A 23,570-nucleotide genomic window follows, 5' to 3' on the forward strand; every position below is an offset into this window, starting at 1 on the left:
AGATAAACACCAGATCATCACATTTCCAGATTAATTGTGGTGTGAAGATGCGTATTGCCCTGGTAGTTTACTGACCACCGACTGTCCTGTACTGGAAAACAACGATTACCCAGAGCTATCTTCGTTCCTGTAGAGGAACTTTGAAAGCCCGATGTTTGATATGGAGATGGAGAAAAGGGTTGTGGGCATTCCGTCAAAGGAACAGGACTGGTAACCACAGCTCCCCCTCATACCGTCACTGATTCAAAGCACAAAGTATATTTGTTGATTAGCTCCTGCACTGTGGGTGGGAGTTGTTGGGGGAGAAAATGTCACTGTCTTGCTCAGGGGATTGAGATAGTCAGCATCTTGACAGAGAATGCAGACAATCCCCCCCCCACCCCCTATCATCACAGATGCTGCTCAGCTTACTGAGTTCCTCCAGAAAATGGTTCGAGACGCAGATCTGCAGTCTGGTGTCTCCGAAAGTGTCCATGTTGCAAATACTCAAAAGATTCAAGATTGAAGATACACAAGTGAAAAGGGGAAGGAAATAATTGTTATTCTGGATCTGATGTAGCACAGGAAACTCAGATAAAGAACACAATGGAAAACACAATAAATATAAATATATACGGTACAGGAGTCACTCTGAACTCAGGTGGTGGTGGTGGAGTGGGGGTTGTCAGTTATGGAGGGGAGGCTTAGTCTGTGTGATGAAGGGAAAGGTAAACTTAGGTAGAAGGATAGGTAGATGGGGGAATGGATTAAGGGGTATGATTAGCTTATGAACAATAGTCTTATAGGTACCTTATGTTACTGATCAGTCAGAAAGGAACTCCACCCAGCAACAGGTGACGCACAAGGCATGTTCGGTCAAAGTGCTTAGCATAACTAAATATGGGTATGGTATGATTGAATGGACATCTTAAGGCATAACTAAATATGGGACATCATGTTCGAGAGCAGGGGGAAATGTCAGGGGGAGGTACCAATATGAGCAAGTTTGGCTGCATCCAGGCTGGCCTTGGCAGGAATAATTATAACTAACCAATAATGATTTTACATCTAATTGTATCTTAGCATGTGATTGAAATTATTCTAAAACTGTATTAACTCACGTAATTATAATATTTCCTGTAATGATTGCTGTTATAAATTGTGTGGAATTGTGTTCGGGGGAGGGCACTGTCTCTTTGGGAGAACATCTGTAACTCCCCCCATATTATGGTTTTATTGAATTCATGGTACCTTGCGTTATTGCATCGGGTCGATCCGCCTTTGACAGTTGGAGGTGTTGATCAGTCTTACTGCTTGGGAAAAGTTACTGAATTTGAGTCTGGTTGCCCTTCTGTGCATGCTATGTAGTCTGCCCCCTCACCGGAGAGGGGCAAACAGCCAATACCAGGATAGGTGGTAACCCTCCTGATGCTGCTGGCCCTTTTCCGGAGCCTTTCTGTATGTACGTCCCTGATAGAAGGTAGGCTGGGGGTGCCGGTGATGCACTGGGCAGTTTTGACAACCCGTTGTAGGGCCTTTCAGTCCGCCACAGATATGCAGCATGTTGGCCTGTCCTCTGCAGCACAGCTGTAGAAGGACGGGAGTGTAGATGTGAGTACAGATCAGACAACGTCTGTGGAAAGGGGAGAAAGGGGAGATGCTACCGGTCTGTGACTTGAAATACAAGTTTGAAAACCATGCCGATTACAGGTCGGGTGGTGTAGAAGAGAGCAGAGACAGAGGAACTTCGGTAGCAGGTGGTTCAGGATTTCAACTGTCACAGTTCCTGCGTAGAACATAGAACAGCACAGGAATAGGCCCTTCGGCCCACAACATTGATGCCAGCATAATGCCACATTAAACTCGGAAGTTTAAACATTCAACCCATTTAGATTACAGTCTGTAGTATCGTTCCTTTTACCAAAATGCATTATCATATGTTTTCCAACAATGTAGTCCATCTGCCAGGTTTTGTCCATTCTTCTAATTTGTCTAAGTCTTGCTGCAATCGCATTGCTCCCTCAGAACTACCGATCCCTCCACCTATCTTCATATGATCTGTAACCTTTGCCACAAAACCATCAATTCCATGATCTAAATCATTAACAAACCATCTGAAAAGTAGCGGACCCAATACTAACCCCTGAGGAAAGCCGGCAGCCAACCAGAAAAGATTCCTTTTACTCCCACTTGCTGCCCCCTGCCTGTCGGCCATTCCGCTGTCCATGCCAGTATCTTTCCTGTAACGCCGTTGGAGTTTATCTTGTTAAGCAGCCTCATGTATGGCAACATATCAAACGCCTTCTGAAATCCAAGTAAATGACATCCTCTGTCTCTCCTTTGTACACTCTGCTTCGTATTTATTCAATGAACTCTAGCAAATTCGTAAAGCAAGATTTGCCTTCATATAAATTATCTTGATTTTGACTTATTTTATCATTAGGCTCTAAATACCTTGAAACCTGAACATTAATAATTGAATTGAATTGACTTTATTTCTTACATCCTTCACATACATGAGGAGTAAAAATCGTTACGTTACGTCTCCATCTAAATTTGCAATCAGAGTAAACATAGCAATCCGTATGTGCAATCCCAGAAATTTAAAATAATTTATAGTCTCCAACAGTTTCCCAATCACTTCGGTTAGGCTAACTGGCCTATAGTTTCACAAACAAGAGAAAATCTGCAGATGCTGGAAATCCAAGCAACACACACAAACTGTTGGAGGAACTCAGCAGGCCAGGCAGCATCTATGGGACAGTTGACGTTTTGGGCCGAGATCCGTCGGCGGGACTGGAGGTAAAAGGCTGAGGAGAAGATTTGAAAGCTGGGGTGGGGGGAGGAGAGAAATGTCAGGCAATAGGTGAAACTTGGATGGGAAGGGATGAAGCAAAGCGCTAGGAAGTTGATTCTTGATAGAGACTGAAGGCCCTGGAAGAAAGATAATGGGTGCACCAGAGGAAGGTGGCAAGGAGATAACACGAGAGAAGTACGAGGGCATGGGGAACGGTGAAGGGGGAGCGGAAGCTTCACTGGAAGATTGAGAAATCGATATTCATGCCATCAGGTTGGAGGCTACACAAACGGAACATAAGGTGTTGTTCCTCCAACCTGAGTGTGACCTTATCCCGAGATTAGAAGAGGCCATTGATTGACATATTGGAATGGGAATGGGAAGTGGAAATAAAATGGGTGGCCTCTAGAGATCCCGCTTGTTCTGGCGGACACAGCGTAGATGCTCGGTCTCCCAGTCTACGTCGTGTCTCACCGATGTACAAGAGGCCACACCGAGATCATCTACCCCTCCCTCTGGTGTTCTCCCCACACCCTTTTTTTCCTTTTCTCCATGGCCTTCTGTCTCTTTCATTAAACAACTTCCCAGCTCTTCGCTCATCCCTCCCCTTCAAAGTTTCACCTACCACCTGGCGTTTCTCTCTCCCCTCCCACCCCCGACCTCCACCTTTCAAACCGACTCCTCAGCGTTTTATCTCCAGTCCCACCGGATTTTCTCAGGCCGAAACGTTGACTGTATTTTCTCCATAGATGCTGTCTGGTCTGTTGAGTTTCTCCAGCATTTTCTGTGTGTTTGCTGATAATTTCAATTCTTTCGCTTTCTTCATATTTTTTGTTGCCTTTTGTTAGATTTTAAAAGTTTCCCAATCAACTAACTTCCCACTCACTTTCGCTACATTATATTGCATTTCCTTTTCATTTATGCAGTCCCTAGATTCCTCCTAGGGGTTCATTTACATTCATCTCCCTAATAAATCTGATCTCACAGTCTGTCAGGACCATAACAGAGGTGTGTGGGATCTCACAGTGTGTCAGGACCCTGTGTGGGCTCCTGACCCTGTGTATGTGTGGGGTCTCCATTCAATGTATTCGGCTGTGATGGGGAGCGTAGGAAAACAGTGATTGTGGACATACTTACTTTAGAGAATGTGACAGTGGCAGAAATTATGTTCTTCAATAATCAGTAGATCCTCTGTCTGGCTGAAGCTGAGGTGAGGACGACCCTGGCCAGAGTCAACCCATCCAGATCTGCAGGGCCCGATAATATACCAGGTGGGGTTCTGAAAGACTGGGCAGCCCAGCTAACTGAGTTGCTAACAGATATATTCAACATCTCTCTGGAACAGTCCATATTTCACAGTTGAGTCTGCTCTCTCGGCAAACAACATAAGGAAAAGTGAAGAACAGGCTTGCAGCAATTTACCAAATCCATGGTGCAGGGAAACTGAGGGGTTTCATTGACCGGAACTGAACTGGAACAACATTAACAGTGGTGACAGGGACTTGAGTAGTTTGTAAGCTTCTATCAATGGACCCATATTTAAATTATCGTCTTTGCGATTTGTTTGTGTAAATGAGAGAGACTGAACCAGGGTTCTGACCAGGATTCCTTATATTTCTATTAAAAGTTTCTAATAATCAGATAAAACATGAGCTGATGCAATATTAATATGTTTTGTGATATTTGTCTTTCCTACGCTCTTTCCTCTGTTAAATGTGCAGTTGGGTGATCTAACTCAGTCTGCAGTGATGAAGCCTCACAATCTCTGAGCCCATGCACTGCCCCGGGCTCCGTTTTCACAGACAAGACGGGCTTATGGATGTAGTGAAGTTTCCAATCCAGATGGTCACAATATAACTAATTGCAATACTATTTATAGATATTTTCAGTCCTTTGCAATTTTCTTGCCGCAATCCCACAACCCTGGGTTTCCCTGTCCTAATTCCCATCTCTCACCCTCCCACAGTGTCCATCACACAACACAGGCAGACAGGAATTTCAGCTTCTGTGGACTGAGCTGAGGAATATGTCCCCCAGTCTCACCCTCTGTAATACTGTAGCAGTGATTGTACTAGGGAGTGTATATGTGAACACAGTGTGTTCATATGCTACTCTGTGGTTGAACAGACCAGTTGGGATGTTACCCGGTTTTCTAATTAAAGTGATGCTATTATTACTATTCTGTGACTGGAACTTCAGTGACGCCCAACTCTAAGAAACGATAATCTGCAGGAACCGGGGGATTTTAGAAACTGGTTAAGGGTGAGGCTGTTCAGGAGGGGGCACTGGCTGACAAGGGAAGGTTTTGACTTTTTGGTGTGAGGAAATATAAGTTGTTTTTGTTTTTTTCCTTTCTCCAGATCATCCCCTTCTCCACTCAGACTCCGGTGGAGAGATCTGTATTTGCAGGCCCCAGAGCGGTCTGACCACTTTCCTCAAACTCGGCAGATCTCTGTCCCTTTGCTCAAATGTCCTTTAAAAACTCTCCCTATACCAAACACGTTTCCCTGTGTCTCCCTGTGCTCCCTGTCACAGTGCCAACATTTACATGGTCAGATCCGCATGGCGGAACAACTTAGAGGCCCTGCCCAAATTACAACCGCTGGTGGAAACAGAGGTCAAGTTTCAACTTGATGAACTCTGCTTCGGCCTTGTCTGGACCAGTGCGTAACGCTCTGATCACCCCACTACCGGAGGGATTGTGAGGCTTTAGAGAGGGAGCAGAAGTGGTTTACCAGGATACTGCCTGGTTCAGAGGGCATGTGCTATCATGAGAGGCAGGATAAAATTAGTTTGTTTTCCCTGGATCATCAGAGGCTGAGGGAAGCTCAGACACAGGTTGACAACATAATGGGAGGCATAGATAGAGTAGACAGAGAGAATTGGTTTGTCGCGGTTGAAATGTCTAATACCAGAGGGAATACTTTGAAGTTGAGAGTGTGCAGAATGAATGGGGATGTCAGGGATAATCAGAGAGTCGTGGTTGCCTGGAACACATTGCCCTGTAAGATGATAGAGGCAAATTATTAAAAGCTTTTAAGAGACGTTTGGACTGGCACATGGATGTAAGAAGGATGGAGGCATAGGGACATGGTGTAGGAGGGATAGGTTAGTGATTGATATGTTTGATTTACATCTTAGCTCTTTCGGCACAATATTATTTGCCTTATGGCTTATTCCAGTGTTATAATCTTCAATGTTCAAAGCACATTCACTTACCTTTCAGCTCACTGAGAACCTCTTGTAAAAGTTGACCGGGATTTGGTCGATGGGAGGGATCACAACCTGATTGAATTTAAACAAATTGAGGAAATCATTTTTGTAAAATTGTAAAGTGAGCTGTGTTGCGATCCAAATTTAAATTAATGTCTGATATTATCTCACCATATATCTGTATTTCCTTCAGTATTTTGTCCAAATTTGGGACACCAATCCGCATTTTCACAAAGGTTTCCCACATCACCCTCTGGGCACGGGAGCCTTTCTCCATCACCAGGCTCAGGAGGAGTTTAGAACTGTCCGCCCGCTCTCCCTTATCAGCGAGATCAGAGATTTTCTGTGAAGAGTAACGGTGAACATATTGGGGACTGACAGATTCACACAGAGAATGAGAAGTAAATGATGTGCTGTGTAACGGGATCACACTGAGCAGTCACCCGGACGGGTGCTGAACCTGTCTGGACATGGACTGTACCTTCTCTGAGTACAGAGCACAGGGATGGACATTCACCGTGAACCTGGTCCACCAGTCAATGAGATCCTGGCTGGTCTGTGACCGCTTCATTGACGTGGCTCCAAATCCATAAATAATTCCTCACTGGATTTGACGGTGTAAAACAGAAATCATAAAATAACGATCACAGATGAAGAAATAAAAACAGGAGGGTTTTTACAACGGAGTGGAAGTTGCACAAAAGGTGATATGATTCATCTCCTCAATCTGCCAGTGATAGCGGATTACTGGCTGACACTTGACACCCTTCCTTTGCCTTTTCCGGTGGAGGTTTATTCTTTGATTACACATTACAACATGGCAGTATTCCCCGATCCACACAGTTTGGAGTTGCAGATCGTAACACAATCATCTCCACCCAGAACAGGGCACACTCGAGCTCCTCTGGCACCCACAGGTGATGCCCTGGTTCTCACTGACATCCTGCCGCCATGCTGCATGTTATTCCCAAACCGAAACCTCCCGTCATACTTCCATTTCATACTGTAAGCACACACAACTGTTACTTGCTCAACTCACTCTGAACACTGAGCAGCTACCCAGCAGTCCACGCGGTCTTTTCACCCCTTTCTATCACTGGTTCAGATTCACATGTGTGCGATTGTATGTACAGTATTTGTTTCCCAGTTGTTCTTTTGTCTAATTTAATATCCGATGAGTCAGAGCTCCAACACCCATCAGTCCTGTGATGTGTGAAAATTCAAACCCATTCCCCCTTCCACTCACCCGATGTTCCTCTCCACTGAACTGATTCTCGGCCGTTAACGCCAGGCTCACTCCGTGCACCCCTCCTTCCATCGCCTGCTCCAGCCCGTCCCGGTAGAAGTCCGTCAACTGCAGCAGCTGGAAATCGTCCCAGCTTGCCAGGAGCTCGGTGATCACTGAGCACGGGACTGTGAAGCACAATGGGGAAATTAAATAAATTACTGACGCCATATTGGGCAGTAACTAAAGATCACCAAACTCAGTCCAAAATATGCATATGCAGGTGGGGAGGTGGTAGGAGGAATGGGCTTGTGGTGGTGCCAGGGGCATAGGAGAGGGTATAGTTCCATGTGTTGAAGCTGCTCTTTCATGTCCCCGGGAATATACCGCTCTGTTTGGAAAGTAATCTGCTTATTCCTGAGAATATAGTAAACCATCACCATCACTCTCCTGGTCCTGCCCATCACCACCGCTTTGCTCTGGTTTGCTGTCTGCCTGCCTGGTCAAGCCCTTCCTTGGAAAATCTCTGGAGAAACTCACAAAATGCTGGAGGTACTCAGCATGGCATGCAGCATCTATGGTGGAGAATAAACGGTCAAAATTGCAGGACAAGGCCCTTCATCGGACTGGAAATAAGGGGACAGAAATTCTAGGTATTGCCACATTACTTTCTATTCCTTGCGGTCCTAATCCAAAACTTCAAATGTTTATTTTTCTCCACGGATGCTGCCTGACCTGCTGAGTTTTGCAAATATATTATGCGTCTTCTCATTGCCCAAATCTTTCAGCATCTGGAGAATGTCTTGTCTTCTGGAGTAACCCGCTATTTTAATGGGCATCACAATCTGCTAGAGGAGCAGGAGCAGACGGTAACTGTACTCCTTCCACATGTGTCTGTGATTCCCCCCGGAGATGTTAACTTCTCTCCCATCTCTCTGCTCAGTTTTGTGAATTGCCGCTATGAATTAAACCCAGACGCAGACTCAACAGAGTATTTATAAATTAAAATATTTCGACAACATGCCCGTGTCCTTTCCCGATGGTGACGTCACTGGATCGCCTCCACTGCTCGGAGCTTGACTCATTTTGAGGACAGGTGTGATCAGTTTCTGATGCTCTGTAACAAACAAAAAGTGGGTCAGATATTAATTGGGATTGCAAGGAGTACCCTGTTTTGTTTTTAAACAGAGTCAAACACCTCCAAACATCTTGGGCCTGTCCACTGAAGCCTTGACATGGCTTGGTCCACCTGCGCCCATCCACCCACAGTCTCACAAGTCCATTTCCACTCCCTCCATGGACTGTACACTGGGCCAGGTTTCTCCAGGGTATCTTCTCGCTATATTGCAGGCAATTCGCTTTTAGGAACCAGTCTTGTATCCTGGACTGGCAGTGATGTGTCAATGGAATGACAAGACAGATTGAGCAGAGAGCGCCCACTGCTTTGGTCCTCCTACCACTGGTGGCGCTATGGAGAGTAATGGACAGCTGTTACAGCAGTGTGGGGTGAATCATTTCTGCTGACCAAAGGGACATCTACTCCTCTCGTCACTGAATTATACAGATTTCTCAGTCATACCTGATTCTCACCCTTACAGTTTAACATCCCCTGGCATTGACACCTATGGCAATACACGGGTTGAGTCTATACAGAGACACTCTGACATCCCAAACAATGTAATGCCACATATACCATTACAACATCTTGTCCTGAACCACCACATTTTCTCTGGCAGGACTTTAAGACCATTATTATCACCTAAACTCGGTCACGATTTCTTTGACCATATCACCTATTATCAGACAATTACATGGCACCTTGTTAAGCACAATGTAGACCCACAATATATCCGAAACAGCAAGTTTGGAAAAGAATATTTGACATATATAAAACAAAATGCTGGAATTATTCAACAAGACATACAGTATGTGAATATTTCAGGTGGAAGCCCCTGTATCAGAAACGCAAAGGGAATCAGTTATACATTTGTTCTTTATTCTGTGCGGTACACTGCTGGGGACTGACGGAAGTCATCTCTGTTGTTATTATTATCTCAAACACGCTGGACTTATACTTGGGTATACTTCAGTTTCATCGCTTCAAGTTTGTATGTTTGCTGATTGCTAAGAAAGGATTGAGTACATATCACCGACATTTGCAACAATCATCACTGGAGCTGAGAGGACGCCATAACAAATCCGTGGCGTACCAGGCAACGCACATTAGTTTGGTTAGAATTCACTGCCGCATCCTCAACAGATGTTTCTCAATCAGCCGATCATTTAAAATATTCTGATGTAATTAATGAATACTTTGCTTCATTATTCACAGGTGAAAAGGACCTTGGACGTTGTGGGGATGACTTACAGTGGACTGAAACACTTGAGTACATAGACTTTAAGAAAGAGGATGTGCTGGGGCTCTTGAAATTCATCAGGTTTGATAAGTTGCCGGGACTGGATGAGATATACGCCAGGCTACTATGGGAACCAAGGGAGGAGATTACTGAGCCTCTGGTGATGATCTTTTCATCATCAATAGGGATGGGAGAATTACCAGAGGATTGAAGGTTACAAATCTTGTCCCCTTGTTCAAGACGTGGAATAGAGATAACCCAGGAAATTATAGACCAGTGAGTCTTACTTCAGTTGTGGACAAGTTTTGGAGAAGATCCTGAGACTCAGGGTTTATGAACATTTGGACAGGCATAATCTGATTAGGGATAGTCAGCATAGCTTTGCCGAGGGCAGGTCATGCTTTATGAACCTGATTGAGTTCTTTGAGGATGTAAAAAACACATTGATGAAGGTAGAGCAGTGAAAGTACTGTATATGGCTTTCATTAAGAGGTTAGCTGAGGTTTCCCATTGAAAGCTCATTCAGAAAATAATGAGTATGTAATCCAAGGAGACATTGCTTTGTGAATCCAGAACAGGCATGCACACAGAAGGCAAAGGACGATTGTAGATGGTTTGTATTCTGCATGAATGATGGTGACAAATAGTGTTCACCCATTCTCTTTGTGATTTTTACAAATGACTTGGATGAGAAAGTTGAAGGATGGGTTAGTAAGTTTGCTGATGACACAAAAGTTGGGAGTGTTGTGGATCGTCTGCAGGGTTGTCAGATATTACAGTGCAATATCGATAGGATGCAGAACTGGGCAGAGAAGTGGCAGATGGAGTTCAATACTGAGAAGCGTGAAGTGGGTCAGTTCGGTAGTTAAAATTTGAAGACAGTAAATATTAATGGTAAGACGCTTGGCAAAGTGAAGGATCAGTAAGATCTTGGGTTCTGTGTCGATAGAACACCTAAAGCTGCTGCCCACGGTGACAGTGTTGTTAAGAAATCATATGGTGTGTTGACATTCATCAGCCATGGGATTGAGTTCAAGAGCGTGAGGTAATGTTACAGCTATATATGACCTTGATTACACTCCTTTTGGGAGGTACTGTGTTCACTTCTGGTCACCTCTCTACAGGAAACAATATGGATGCTATAGTGAGCGTATAGAGGATATTTACAAGGATGTTGACTGGATCGGGGAGCATGTCTGATAAGAATAGTTTGAGTGAACTTCGCCTTTTCTCCTTGAAGCAACGCAGGATGAGATGTGGCCTGACAGAGATGCATAAGATGAGGGATTTGTTGCATCGATAGCCAGAGGCTTTTTCCCAGTGTTGAAATGGATAAAAAGAGGGAGCATAGTATTAATGTGCTTGGAGGTAAGTGCAAGGAAGATGTCACGGGTAAGTTTTTTTTAACATTGAGTGGTGGGTGTGTGGGAAGCACTGGCAGTGACGATTGGAGAGGCGGATACAATAGGGTCTTTTAAGAGACTCTTAGACAGGTACATAGCACGTATCAAAATAAAGGGCATGGTCCGGATCCGTTCCCCTTTAAATTTAGTTTGGTTGCATTATAATCCGGACCATTGACTCCTCATTCGCTTCTAATCCCGTTTCACGTGTCCCTTGAGCTTGGCCATTAGGGTAATTTACATTTGACCCAAACCGGCAGCTTATAAGCCCCTCGTTTTAGCTGTTCGGGGCGAGAGCGTTATGAAGCATTAGCAAGTCACCGTCGCCGCCACAGGTCAGGGTTATCCACCCCCACATTGCACTGCCGGAAATTCGCCTTCCTTCGCCAGGGTGGGTCCGGGCAAGCTCAACTGCCAGGGGTGAGTTTGAAGGTGGGAGTCCTGGCTCGATGTTCCGTGTCCAGCCCTCGAAGAAGAGTCCCGGCTCGATACCTGACCTGAAAGCGGAGTCCTGGCTCGGTGTGTCAGGTCCAAGTTTCCACGTCTCTGGCTGGGGCGATTCAAGGCCCTAGTTTCCAGGCCCAAGGTCCGCGGCGATCCAAGTTCCCTGTCTCCAAGCCCAGGGTCCCAGTCATGGCCGCGACGATCCACGTCCCCAGTTTCCAGGTCCGCGGTCCCTAGCTTCCTAGCCCAAAGTTCGTGTACCCCTTGACCTACTCGATTTCCCGTTTCTCTGTGTAGCGAGCAATAAACGCTATTTTATTGAACCAAAAAAGACGTGTTTGTGTCCAGCTTGTGGGTCCTCTCCCAGCACCCTTGCCCTCACCTTGTAAAAAAACCTGGGGGGAAGGTGGAAAACCAATCCTGATCGAAAAGTGCTTTTACAACAGATTTGAAACTTTCCACTGCCTCCACTGACAAATTATTTTTTCGTATAAAGGGTAGAATAGCATTGGTCTTCTTCTGGTGGGGTGGAACGTACAAGTCCTGCATTTTTTATATCACCCACAAGACAGAAACAGTAGTACGTTTCAACAGATGCTGTTCGACCTGCTGAGTTCCTGTAGCTTGTTTGTACGTGTTGATTTGACCACAGCATCTGCAGTATACTTTGTGTTACATGGTCAGCACAACAATGTGGGCTGAAGGGCTTGTTATGTGCTGAAGATTTCTATTCCTATGTTCTTTACATTTGACCTACCGAGGTGCCAAAGATGGCCATCACTAATCTAATCTCACCGAGTTATCTCAGGTCCTGTTGAATTTATTGCCAAGTGAGCAAGTACAGTAAGTACAGGTACAGAGAAACGCTGGTGTGTAGCAGGATTGCAAGCAAGTACATTCAGATAACACACAGAACAGCAACTATACAATTCTGTGTCACTAACAATATGAAAATACAGTCTGCCAGAGTTTGCCCCCAAAGTGGTGAATATCTTTGCTCATCACCACCCTGGGCTCAGACGAGCCCCTCATGTCCCTTCCCCATTGACAATGGGCTCCTTCCCCCATCCTACTCCTTGATCACCTCTCAGACTCCATCCTAACCAACCTCTCACACCACATTTATTCCCTTTGCCTCCTCCTGCTGGGATCACTCCCTCCCCGGGGGAACCATCATCAACCGATGGGCTGAGCAATTCTCAGTGATACATCAGACACTGGCCACAGGAGATACTTCAGAATCACCCCCAACTTCCCTTGGAGGAAAATGGATATAATTCAAAATGCTGGACATCGGATTTGTTCCGCTTTGACGGTGAGTACCACCCGGGAGCGGGAGTCGATATCAGCGGGGGTAATGCCCTCTCGGCTGGTCTGCCTCTACTATCGGGTGTAACTAGTGATTGACATCTCTTCGCACTAATGGGAAGAATGCAATTCCTCTGTTGACTATGGAGTGGGATGAGTTGGTCAGGTAATTGTTAGCTTAGCGGGTAAAGTTCAACTGTCTCAGCGCCAGTGTGAATGAAGGAACTGAAGACGGGACGTCAGGCATGTGGGGGCGCAGACGGGCGTCAGATCCAGTTGTGGGGAACCCATACGTGACATTAGGCATATGAGGCTGCAAACTGTTGCCAGATCCCAGTGTGGTGTCGCAGAGAGACGTCTCGCGTGAGTGAGAGCTTGTTTTCAAAAGCTGTTCAATGAACTTTTTTTTTTAAAGATTTCAGGGGAAAAAAGAAGGAAAATTAACAGTATTCATCACTGAAGCCAGTGTTGTGTTAGGGAAAGTCCCTGCTATGTGCCCGGCTTCACCATGTTGTTGATGGAGTGGGCAGTGTGGCCTCTTTTTTGAGTTGGGTCACCAAACCTCAGATGTTTCTGGTGAGGACTTACCAGTGTGATCTGATCTGAGGTGGTTCAGTCAGTGCTGTATCAACCCTTTTGACAGAGTCCACAACAGAGGTATAATCAGCAAACATATATAGTAGTTGAGCTGGGCACAGTCACAGGTGTAAAGCGAGTAGAGCATTCCTGTAGTACTCTGGTACTGATGGAGTTTGTGTTGGAGATGTTTTTGCGGATCTGAACTGAGTGGGTTCTACAAGTGAGGAAATCCAGGATCCAGCTGCACAAGGAGGTGTTGCGGTCAGATCTTGGAGTTTACTGATTAGTTTTGAGGGGATGATCATTTTAAAGGTACTCCGATAATTTTTACTTTGAACTTCCTCAGCATCCCTTATGAGATAAATGACATCGAGCTGCAGCTCCAGTTTCTTAACGCATTCTCTGAGGAGTTGCAGCTTGGTGCACCTGGTGCAGACGTGGTTATCTAGGAGGTTGGAGGTCCGCCACAATCTTCAACAATTTCTCTTTTTTATTTTAATTAATGCACAAACACTGACTGATTTCAAGATGTTTGTGACGTCCTGAACAGATTTTGCAATGCCCATGTTCATTAGTCTTTTCTTCATTCCATACAGTCAGAGTTCACCACATACTCCCCCCTCCCCACCTCACTGCCAATCTGTTTCATCTGCTCCTGAGCTCACTTATCTCTTCACAGAGGGGCAGTGATCAGAGAGCAAAAAAAATCATGCAACTGTCCTTCGTCGGCTGTCAATGAACACGTGGCTCACCAAAAACAAAAAAAGGCAGATAACAAAGCTCTTCATTGTAAACTGTGAGTTTAATCATTACCAAGAGTAATGCGGCTGAATTCATAACAATGAAAATAAAGTTGTAATGGCTCCTGTTACCCTGCTTCGTGCTGCATTTAATTCACCCTGTGCTGGTAATGCTTCTCCCGGCTCACTGCCCCCGGGGCCGAGGGTCCTCTCCCAATCCCGACTTCACAGACAATCCCAACGCAGAATGGAAAGGAAGCTGCAGCCCAACGAGGAACAGTGAGCATGCGGATATTGGCTGTTATATCATCAGTGCCGGGGTGGGGGTGCGGTGAGCAGGAGTGAAATCAAACCCACTGTGGGACACAGGATCCTGGGACTGCCCAGCATCGGACCTCCTCACTCGGGACTGGTCTCAATACTCAGATGTGTACACCTTTCTGAGAAGCTCAGAAAAATAGAAAAGGCTAAATTCTCACATAAATGGGTAATACACCCAGAAACATTGGCTGCATTTCGGCAGGCCATAAGAGTGGAATGGAGTCAAGAAAAGCATATACCCCACCCACAACGAAAGGACGTGACGGATGTAGATCTCACTGCCTTGTCCAAACGGGCGAGAGAAGGGTGTGCTTCCAGCATCAACGCCTCATCTCCACCCCTACCGAATAGCAGAACAAAAGGGGCTGAACGGCAGCTCATCCCAGGTGTTTCGGTGTGAAGGTCCCGGGACCCCGGCAGGTTCCGTCCAGGAAGCGGGGCGAAGGCCTCCAGTTCGAGAGTGTTAACGGGACTCCCTGCCCAGCATCAGACCTCCTCACTCGGGACTGGTCTCAATACTCAACGATGTGAACTTTATGCCTTTGCCATGCAGTCAGTGATCCAACCCTCGGCTCCTTCACCCAGGAGCGAGGGGCTTGTCGCAATCCCAAAACTGCAGATCATCGGCCGCCGAGCCGCTTCAACAATGAATGCAATAGAAACCACCGTCCATCTGGGAATATGAGCATGGCAATGTGATCAATGCGTCATCAGAGTGGTCTAGGGACTGTCCAGGGTAGTCTGCTTTTGGATGGACTGGCTGCAGTGTCTCATTGTTCAGGATTTTCATAAACGACAGTTTTATTGATGTAAACTGGAATTGCCAGCAGGGAAATCACAGATTGCATCAGGTAACAGAACACCTCTCGTCCTTGGTCTTTGTCTCCTGAGAAGCTGAACACTTTGACAATGTCGACTGTAGGTAGCCCTTACTCTAAAAGTGAGTGAATCATCCAGAACGCTGATCACTGAGAGGAATTATGTTTGTTGGCCATTAAAGTTTGCCCAGGGTGGTATGGATGGAGTTGATGTGGAGTTCGGGTGCCACAGTGAAGGAACCGGACAGCCGAACGCTCTGGCCACGGATGATGCCGCGGCGAACCTCCTGCAAAATCCATGCGCGGTGTCACCGGCGGTACAGTACTCTTGTTCGGGTGCCGGTGAGGAAGGGGCTTATCTCGAGTCTGTGTAAATCGAGGGCCGTTTGCAAAGAGAAATGATCCGGATCGAGCTCTGCTGGACAGCTAGAAGTTTCGGGCTCTCCAGTCTTGTAGCCCCGATTTTAGTTTTGCGCCTGAGCCGGGATTGTGGGATCAGTTAATTCTGTGTCCCCTCGCTGGGAAGGTGGATGTGGGTGAAGGGCATAAGTCTACGTGTATTGGTCTGGGCTGAATGGTGGGGCGATTGGCATCGTAGAGGGAGGGTGGGATACTGGGCGTATCAGATGCTGCGTGACTCGGGCAGGATGGGCACTTGGCCAATTAAGTTGTGAACAAGGGAGGATTTGGTCAGTTGGATCAGACAGCTCAGCTCGTGTGTCCTTTCAGGAAGCAACACTACTTTCTTCATATTAGTTACTGTCTAATCTAGTTGTTAATTTTGTGTTTGTTACTGAGCCCCAGAGTCTGGGACATCTGTCACCGTCATTGTCAGCGAGTGCAGATTGGGAAGGGCTAGTAGGTGTCAGGACACGGAGAATTACAGCCTCGTGTGAGATATAAATGTCCTCACAGTGGGTTCAGATCTGGCGGCATATCTGGAGTTGAAGAAAATGGGATCTTGTCCTACGCAACGATCACATTTCCTGCAGGCTAACAGGAATAAAATGGTTTTAACACAAAATTGAATGCAAACTGCTGGAAACACGGTACATCAGATTGGATGTGTGGAAAAAGAAACTGTAGAAGACCCTGTGTTAGAACTGGAACTGTCCAAGATGTTGCCCGATCTGCTGAACGTTTCCAGCATTTTCTCTTTTTACTTTAAATGATGCACTATTGACTGAGTACACGATGTTTGTGATGAACAAAGTCGCACGAATGTAAGTCCCACATTCATTAGTTTTCCCTTCAGTCCAATACAGGGTTAATACAGTCCTCCCTACATACTCCCCAACTCACTATCAATCTGTTGCTTCTACTCCCGAGGCCACTAACTCCCCCTGAGGGGAATTGAACACAGAGAGGAAAATGCGCACCACTCCCTACAGATCCTGTGGTTGTTCCTGGCCACGGAGAACGTGACTCTCCAAACATGACCAAAACAGAAAATAACAGACTCAACTTTAAACGCTGAGAGTCTCCGTCTGAGAAAGATTAACACAGCGGTCATTTGTTAACATTGAAACTAAAATTGTAATGGCTGTCTTTACCCTACCTCGTGCTGTATTGAATAAATCATCTGGTAATTTCAGGTAACAAACACCGATTTCAGAAATAACTCAGAGAGACAAAATACTTCACAATGAAGACAACGGTAGAAGAGAGACTGTTGATATTTATCATTGTGGTGACGGGATACGGGCTGGACTGAGGTTGAACAAGATGACTGCTGAATACTGAGGTGGTGAGATACAGGTTGGACAGAGATTGAACAAGATGATTGCTGTATACCACTGAGGTGGTGAGATACAGGCTGGACAGAGATTGAACAAGATGATTGCTGTATACCACAGAGGTGGTGAGATACAGGCTGGACAGAGATTGAACAAGATGGGAAGGGGATAAGCAGATGGAAGCAGATGGGAAAGCAATCAAGGATGCTCACTGATGCTCCCCCAGCAATACACAGAGACTACATTAATAGTAGGTACTTGGTCATTCTAAAATGACCAAGATAGAACAACAGGGGATTTGGCAAATACCCTTCTCCCTCAACCAAATGTTATTAACGCAACATGGAAAGTATCCCGTCCAAATACCTGACACCTCCGTCTGGCTACTGCTCTGCCCATGACTGCAAGGAACAGTGGAGAGCTGTGGACACAGCTGAGTATATCATAGAAACCAACTTCCCCTCCACGGCCTCTGGCTACACTTCCCACCGCCTCAGTAAAACAGGCCTTGTACTCAAAAATCACCACAACCTGGGACATTCTCACCTCACACATTAAACCCTTAAAGCATGTACCACCAGGCTCAAGGACGGTTTCCATTCTGCTGTTATAAGCAAACTGAATGCCCCCAGTGTGATAAGATGGAAAGCTCACCACACTGTGTTACTTGAAGTAACCTGACACTTTCTGCACTGCTCCAGAGAAAACAACACAAGTTTGTCCAACCTCTCAATATAGCTCATGCCCTCTAATCCAGGCAATATCCTGGTAATCCTCTTCTCACCCTCTCCAAACCCCAGACTCGGGCGATCAGAACAGTATGAAATGCTCCAGGTGTAGTCTAACAGACTGGAAATGTTCAATTTCCTTCTCAGCCAAATTGTTGACACAGTTGACTGGATCCGAACTGTCCCTACAACACACATTTTTTTGACATCCTGAAGGCCAACAAAGGTCTGGTTATTCCTTCTCTTTAAACACACAGACAACAGGAACAGGAGCAGGCCACTCGGCCCTTCTAGCTTGCCCTGTCATTCAATAAGACGCTAGTCCAGTCCACCCTTGCCCCCCCTCCAACACCACTCCAATCCCCACTTTTCCTGGACCATTGGCCCCGCTTGCAGGGCAACAGTCTGCCGGTTTTTGTCCCCAATGAGGCGAATCCCTCTGCTCGCCACCACCATGGGCTCAGACATTTCCACAGATGAGTCCCATCTGCCCCCACCGGGACAAACATCCTGTCCGCCCCCTCTCACACCATCTTTATTCTTTCAATAAGATCCCCCCTGTCTCCCTCCTTGTTCTTCCGGGATACCTCCCTCCCCGTGGAGCCAAAATCAGGCTGATGGGCCGAATGGTCTCCTCCTACCTCTCAGTGATACATCAAACTTCGGCCACAGGAGACGCTTCACAAACTCCCCCACTTCCCTCGGAGGGAAATGAAAATAAGTCAAAAATCGGGACATTCACTATGAGGTTTGTTCCGCTTTGACGGGGAGTTGGTGGGGGGAGGAGATATTGATCAGCAGAGATAACGCCCTCTTGGCTACTCCGCCTCCGCTTGGGTGTAACCAGTAATGACCTCTCTTCGCATCAAGGTGAATTACACGGCTTGTGAATACTCTGTGAGAGCGCTTTTGGAGGAGAAGTTACTGATTAGTACTTCAGCCATTAACTCGTCTCTGCGCGAGCTGGGTAGCGAGTGTATGATACCGCACATTTGACGACAGATCTCGGTGTGGGGAGAGGGGCACTTGTGCTTTAAAATACCTGAATGGATGTTTAATTTGATTTCCAAAGGAAAACAAAATCAATCATGGGAATCGCCCGGCTGAACTATCTTACTTGTTGAGTGGGCAGTGTGCTGTTTGTCTCGAGTTGGGTCACAAAATCCCAGTTTTTTGGGGGAGGATCTTCCAGGCTGATGCTGTTTCTTATCGTTTTAACTGGTGCAGTATCTTGTTGTTCAGTATTTTGAAAAACAACTGCTTACCAATGCAAACCAGAAACGCCAGCCAGGTCTGCACATCGTGTATTAGACAACAGAAGATTCTCAGTCCTGCAGCGTTTAAGTCCTAAAATCCATTCAGTCAGCTGATCGCTGAGAGGAATTACGCTTCTTGATTGTTAAAGTTTTCCCAAAGTCGGATGGATGGAGTTGATGTAGAAGCCGGGAGTGTCGCAGAGAAAGGGCCGGACAGCCGAGCCCACATCTTGTCTCTCCGGCTTTCGACCAATGTGGGGACGTCCGGCCACTGGGGGCTCCGCGGAGATCTCTTCTTAATTTCCCAGGAATATTCTGACAGTGTGGGTATGATTTCAATATCCATCGTTCCTTTCTCCTAATTTCATCTTTTTCTGCACTCTGCCCCACACGCGGTACCTCCCTGTTCTTTCGTAACCATGGCAATGCGAGAATTGCGAGAAGAACTCAGCAGTCCTGGTAGCATCCGTGGATAGAAACAGTCGACGTACCGGGTCGGAAACTTAATCACGAAAGGAAGGGGGAAGGGCCAGTTGATTGATTGATTAGGGAGGCGTCGGTCGTGGTTCTGATGGACTCGGGGCTGTGTTTCTGCAGCTGCCTGTCCGCGCTCATTCCTCACAAAAGAGTGGTCTTTCTACTGAAATTAAATCCACTTTATCCACCGACTAACTCTCATTCGGGAATGGGCAAATTCGCTTTGACCCTTTCTCTTGCAAGGAAAACGATAAAGCCTATAACCTGATATAGGATGCTGTAACCGGATGGCGTTCAGTGCGGTTCCGGGTAACCACAGTCTGACTTCCCGGGTGAGCGACAATGGATCTGACCCGGTGTGCTTAACCTGCACGGACAGTTCAGACTGAGATAAGGCAAGAATTGACATTTTCCGGCACCAATGGGAACCAAATAACTCGCACATCACCTGATGACAGATGTCTGGCAGATGACGGGTGCGCAAGATTTCCCAAATCGTCTCAGTGTGAGCCTGGGAGCGCGAGCGTTACGAGCTCTGCGAGAGAGCGCGTGTCGGGCAGTGGGGGGGGGTGGGGGGCGGGGCGGTGAGCCGGAGCCACGACAGCCCCAGGGAGCTTGCAATGGGGTTAACAGGGAACTCTCTCGGTCCGATACCGTGCTGTCCAGCACTCCAAGTTAGTCAACAGTTCGACCCCTTAACGCAGCTGGGGCACATAAATAACGCACAAAGCTGGACGTAAATAATTAATGTTTGATTTCAGTTCAAATACATAAATAAAATAGTACCTCCCTTCGCATACAGTCATTACAACGGCTAACATTAAATAAATCCTCAGACCTTCTCTAGTCAAGATATCCATACGCTTAATGGACCACACGAACCCTCAAGATTGCTAAAGATCATTGAATCATGGGTGATCAAATCTAAAGTGTCATTACTTATTCCCTCATATCCATCCCTGTAACACATCAAACCCACTGTTTATCAAGAATCCCGGGCTGAAACAGAATTACAGTTTTTTTCTTCCACTGGCCATTCAGAAGAAGAGTTCAAATTGAACACAATCAACACAGGAACAATAGATGTATTTGTCTGAAATCAGAAACTATGGAAAGGGGACAGGCGTTTGCTGTACAGAGCTTGCACCCTTGCTTTGAAACAGGTGGCCGTTGTTCTAGAGCTGATCATGATTTTTACCTAACCTGTGGAAAACGTAAATCATGCCAGCAGGAAACAGTTGGAACGCAAAAGGCACCACAGCCAGTGGCTTAAAAAGAAACAAATATCTCCTTGAATGCTGATCCAATGCACAGACAACTGGTTGACTGAAAATAAAGTTCTGCAATAAATATCAGAAGCGGAATTATTCTCACATTAATTCCCCAAGAATACTGTGTGTCGTTTCTTACAAATAGCCCCGCCCACCTCCCCGTACGGATCTCTCGTAACCATGTCAACACATGGGGTGCCGGGGGAATTCAGCAGGTCAGGCAGCATCTATGGATGGGTATAAACAATCGACGTCACGGACCGAGTCCCTTCGTCAGGACTAGAATGGAAAGGGGAAGAGGGCAGAGCATCGACTGATTTGGAAAGAGCGGCTTGTTGTTCTGTGAGACTCGGTGCTCAGGGTCTGCGAGCAAGCAGCAGCCTGTCCACGCACATTCTTCAGAACAGGGAGCGGCCGTTCTGCTCAAATCAAATCCAAACCGGTGCAGCAAAACACTGTCATTAAAATGTGAAGAAAGTTTAAGCCTTTCTGCTACAGGTAAAAGCGATAGAACCAATGACGCGATGTGAAGTACATTAGCTGGGGTCTCGAAGGTCGACGCTACTTGCTTCTATTGATGCTGCCTGGCCTGTAGAGTTCCTCCAGCATTTTGTGTGTGTTGCTGGGATTTCCAGCATCTGCTGATTTTCTCTTGTTTGAGAGAGATCGGTGACGAGTCACTGACCCGTGGCATATTTCTGTGTGCAAGCTGCTGCCTGTCCACAGGGCGGATCCTCTGCTGAAACTAAACAGAACAGTTCGACACTCCCCTTAAACTGCACCAAGTTGGCTTGATATTGTACTAAATTACTTCTGTTACAGAAAATAAAGCAATAAATACCCGATGGTAGGGAAAAGAAAGTTCCACAGTGTCTGCAATCTGAATGACTACTTGTTACAATTGCTAATAGACTTTGTGAGATTCTAGCATTTAATTTTACCTCAAACACCTATCATGTGTAGCTTTAATATCATAATTAGCAATTTAATTAAATAAGTTGCTCTGTGGCATTCTCCACTGCGACGTCCCAAACAGTAAAATCTCACAGTCGCTCTGTTATTCTGAGTAGTTAGTTTGTGTGTTTGTGTGTGTGTGTGTGTGTGTGTGTGTGTGAGAGAGAGAGAGAAAAATCGGAGAGAGGACCCAGCCTTGTCGCAGGGAATATTTTGGATATCACTAACCGTGCGCAAGGTTGATCTGCACTGACTCAGTGGAAACCGCCCTAGAAAATGTGTATGATTGAAGGTAACAAGGTCGCTTCCTTTAATGCATTTGGTCAATAATTAGTTCATTGATCTTGCCAGAACTCCTCCCAGTCCCAACAAATGCCGAGCCCCGCTGTAAAAGCTCACTGATTTGCAGAATCGGAGACAGAATTTACCTCTGATGTTGAAACCGGTCGGAGTTTAGTTCTGTGTGGATTTCCAGTCCCGACAAAAGCCGAGCCCCGCTGTAAACTCTCAGTGAGTTGCAGAATCGGAGACAGAATTTACCTCTGATGTTGAAACCAGTCGGAGTTCAGTGCTGTCTGGATGACAAATGTGCCGACCATGCACCGAGAATTCAGCCGGTGCTGCTGCTCCCAGGACTATTCGGTTATGGAGAGTCAGTCGCTGATTACAGATAGACAGGTCCGGATGATCCGGGGTTAATGAGGCAGTCCGCAGTTCTGGTTGCACAGCTCCTCACCGGTCTGGTACAAGTCGGTCAGCGGGAGGAGATGGGACTAGGACAAATGCAGCAAACACAGACAGAATTACAGAGAATGTGTGAACCTTCCCTCGCCGTCGCAAGTAGTTTCTGTCTGGACTTTCCATACAGATCTTACTTTTCCTCCTTATTCTCCTGTCGCAACCAGCTTCTCTGTTTAATTCAGCCTGTCCCAGCTGTGAATTTGATCCAGCCAGGTTCGGGCTCCACCCCCTTTATCAACGGGGATATCCGCTGCAGGGCGAGGTTCAACTCAAACACCCCACACCCGTCACAGCTATTTCGAGGGCAATTATTTAAGACATGACGAAGCAGGATTAATGAAGGAGAAGTGGCGTTACCAGGCAGTGCTCTGTCAAAACAGACGGTAGAACTCAGCTAGCGAAGCAATATGTGTGAAACTGAGAAATAAGAAAGGTATGGCCACATTAAAGCGGCTATATAAAAGACAGTCCAGCAGCCCTAGCGATTTCGAGGAACAAATTTGTAAGATCGCAGATTGTTGTAAGAAACTTAAGGTTGTTAACACTTGGTGATTTTAACTTTCCACATAATGACTTAGGAATCTCATACTGTAAATGGACCAGGTGGGATAGAGTTTGTCATATGTGTCGAAGAACTTCTCCTTCACCAGTACGCAGAAGTTCCAACAGTCAGCGTGCAATACTGACTCTTCCATTGAGGAATGGGGCAGGGCAGGGGGCAGAAGTTTGCGTATGGGAACACTTTGCATACAGTGAGCACGATGCCCGTAATGTCCACGTAAATGTACAGAAAGTTAGGCCTGACCCGTGGGTTGAGATTCTAAATTGAAGAAGGCGCAATTTTGTTGGTATCGGAATGGATCTGGCAAGTGTGGATTGAGACAGGCTGCTGCTTTGTGGCAAAAGTGTACTTGGAAGGTGTGAGGCCTTCAAAAACGAAATATGGAGACTGCAAGCTTGCAAGTGCCTGGCAGAATGAAAGGTCAGGATAACAAGTGTAGAAACCGTGATATGCAAGTGTTCCTGAAGTGCCGGTTAAAAGAAGAAAGGTGGTGCATGGCAGAGATTGGCAAGTTGGATAGAATGAGGCCTTTATGCAGTATAATACGTGCAGGAGAACACTGAAGAAAGAAATAAGGGAGGCTAGAAGGCATGAAGTTCCTCTAATAGACAAGGTGAAGGAGAATTATTGAGGATTCCACAAACATGATGAGAACAAAAGG

The 23,570-nt window shown here is 46.2% G+C and overlaps 1 protein-coding gene across 4 annotated transcripts; it reads right to left on the bottom strand.

Moving 5' to 3' along the window:
• Positions 1-386: 386 nt before the first annotated feature.
• LOC132386556 (uncharacterized) lies at positions 387-22,481 on the bottom strand. 4 transcript variants are annotated; one of them, XM_059958834.1, is made up of 6 exons: positions 22,147-22,481; positions 8,239-8,331; positions 7,236-7,402; positions 6,161-6,332; positions 5,996-6,061; positions 387-485 (listed from the first exon to the last, which is right to left on the bottom strand). In XM_059958834.1, the coding sequence occupies exons 2-6, from the start codon at positions 8,297-8,299 to the stop codon at positions 403-405; spliced, it is 549 nt and encodes a 182-aa protein (XP_059814817.1). In that variant the 5' UTR covers positions 8,300-8,331; positions 22,147-22,481; the 3' UTR covers positions 387-402. The 4 variants fall into 4 exon arrangements, with proteins under 4 accessions (XP_059814817.1, XP_059814818.1, XP_059814815.1 ...); XM_059958835.1 differs by lacking the exon at positions 387-485 and adding an exon at positions 3,457-4,023; XM_059958832.1 differs by lacking the exon at positions 387-485 and adding an exon at positions 4,726-5,778.
• Between the last annotated feature and the right edge of the window lie 1,089 nt (positions 22,482-23,570).

This window comes from Hypanus sabinus, unplaced genomic scaffold (genome assembly GCF_030144855.1).
Source record: "Hypanus sabinus isolate sHypSab1 unplaced genomic scaffold, sHypSab1.hap1 scaffold_1206, whole genome shotgun sequence".
Lineage (NCBI taxonomy): Eukaryota > Metazoa > Chordata > Chondrichthyes > Myliobatiformes > Dasyatidae > Hypanus > Hypanus sabinus.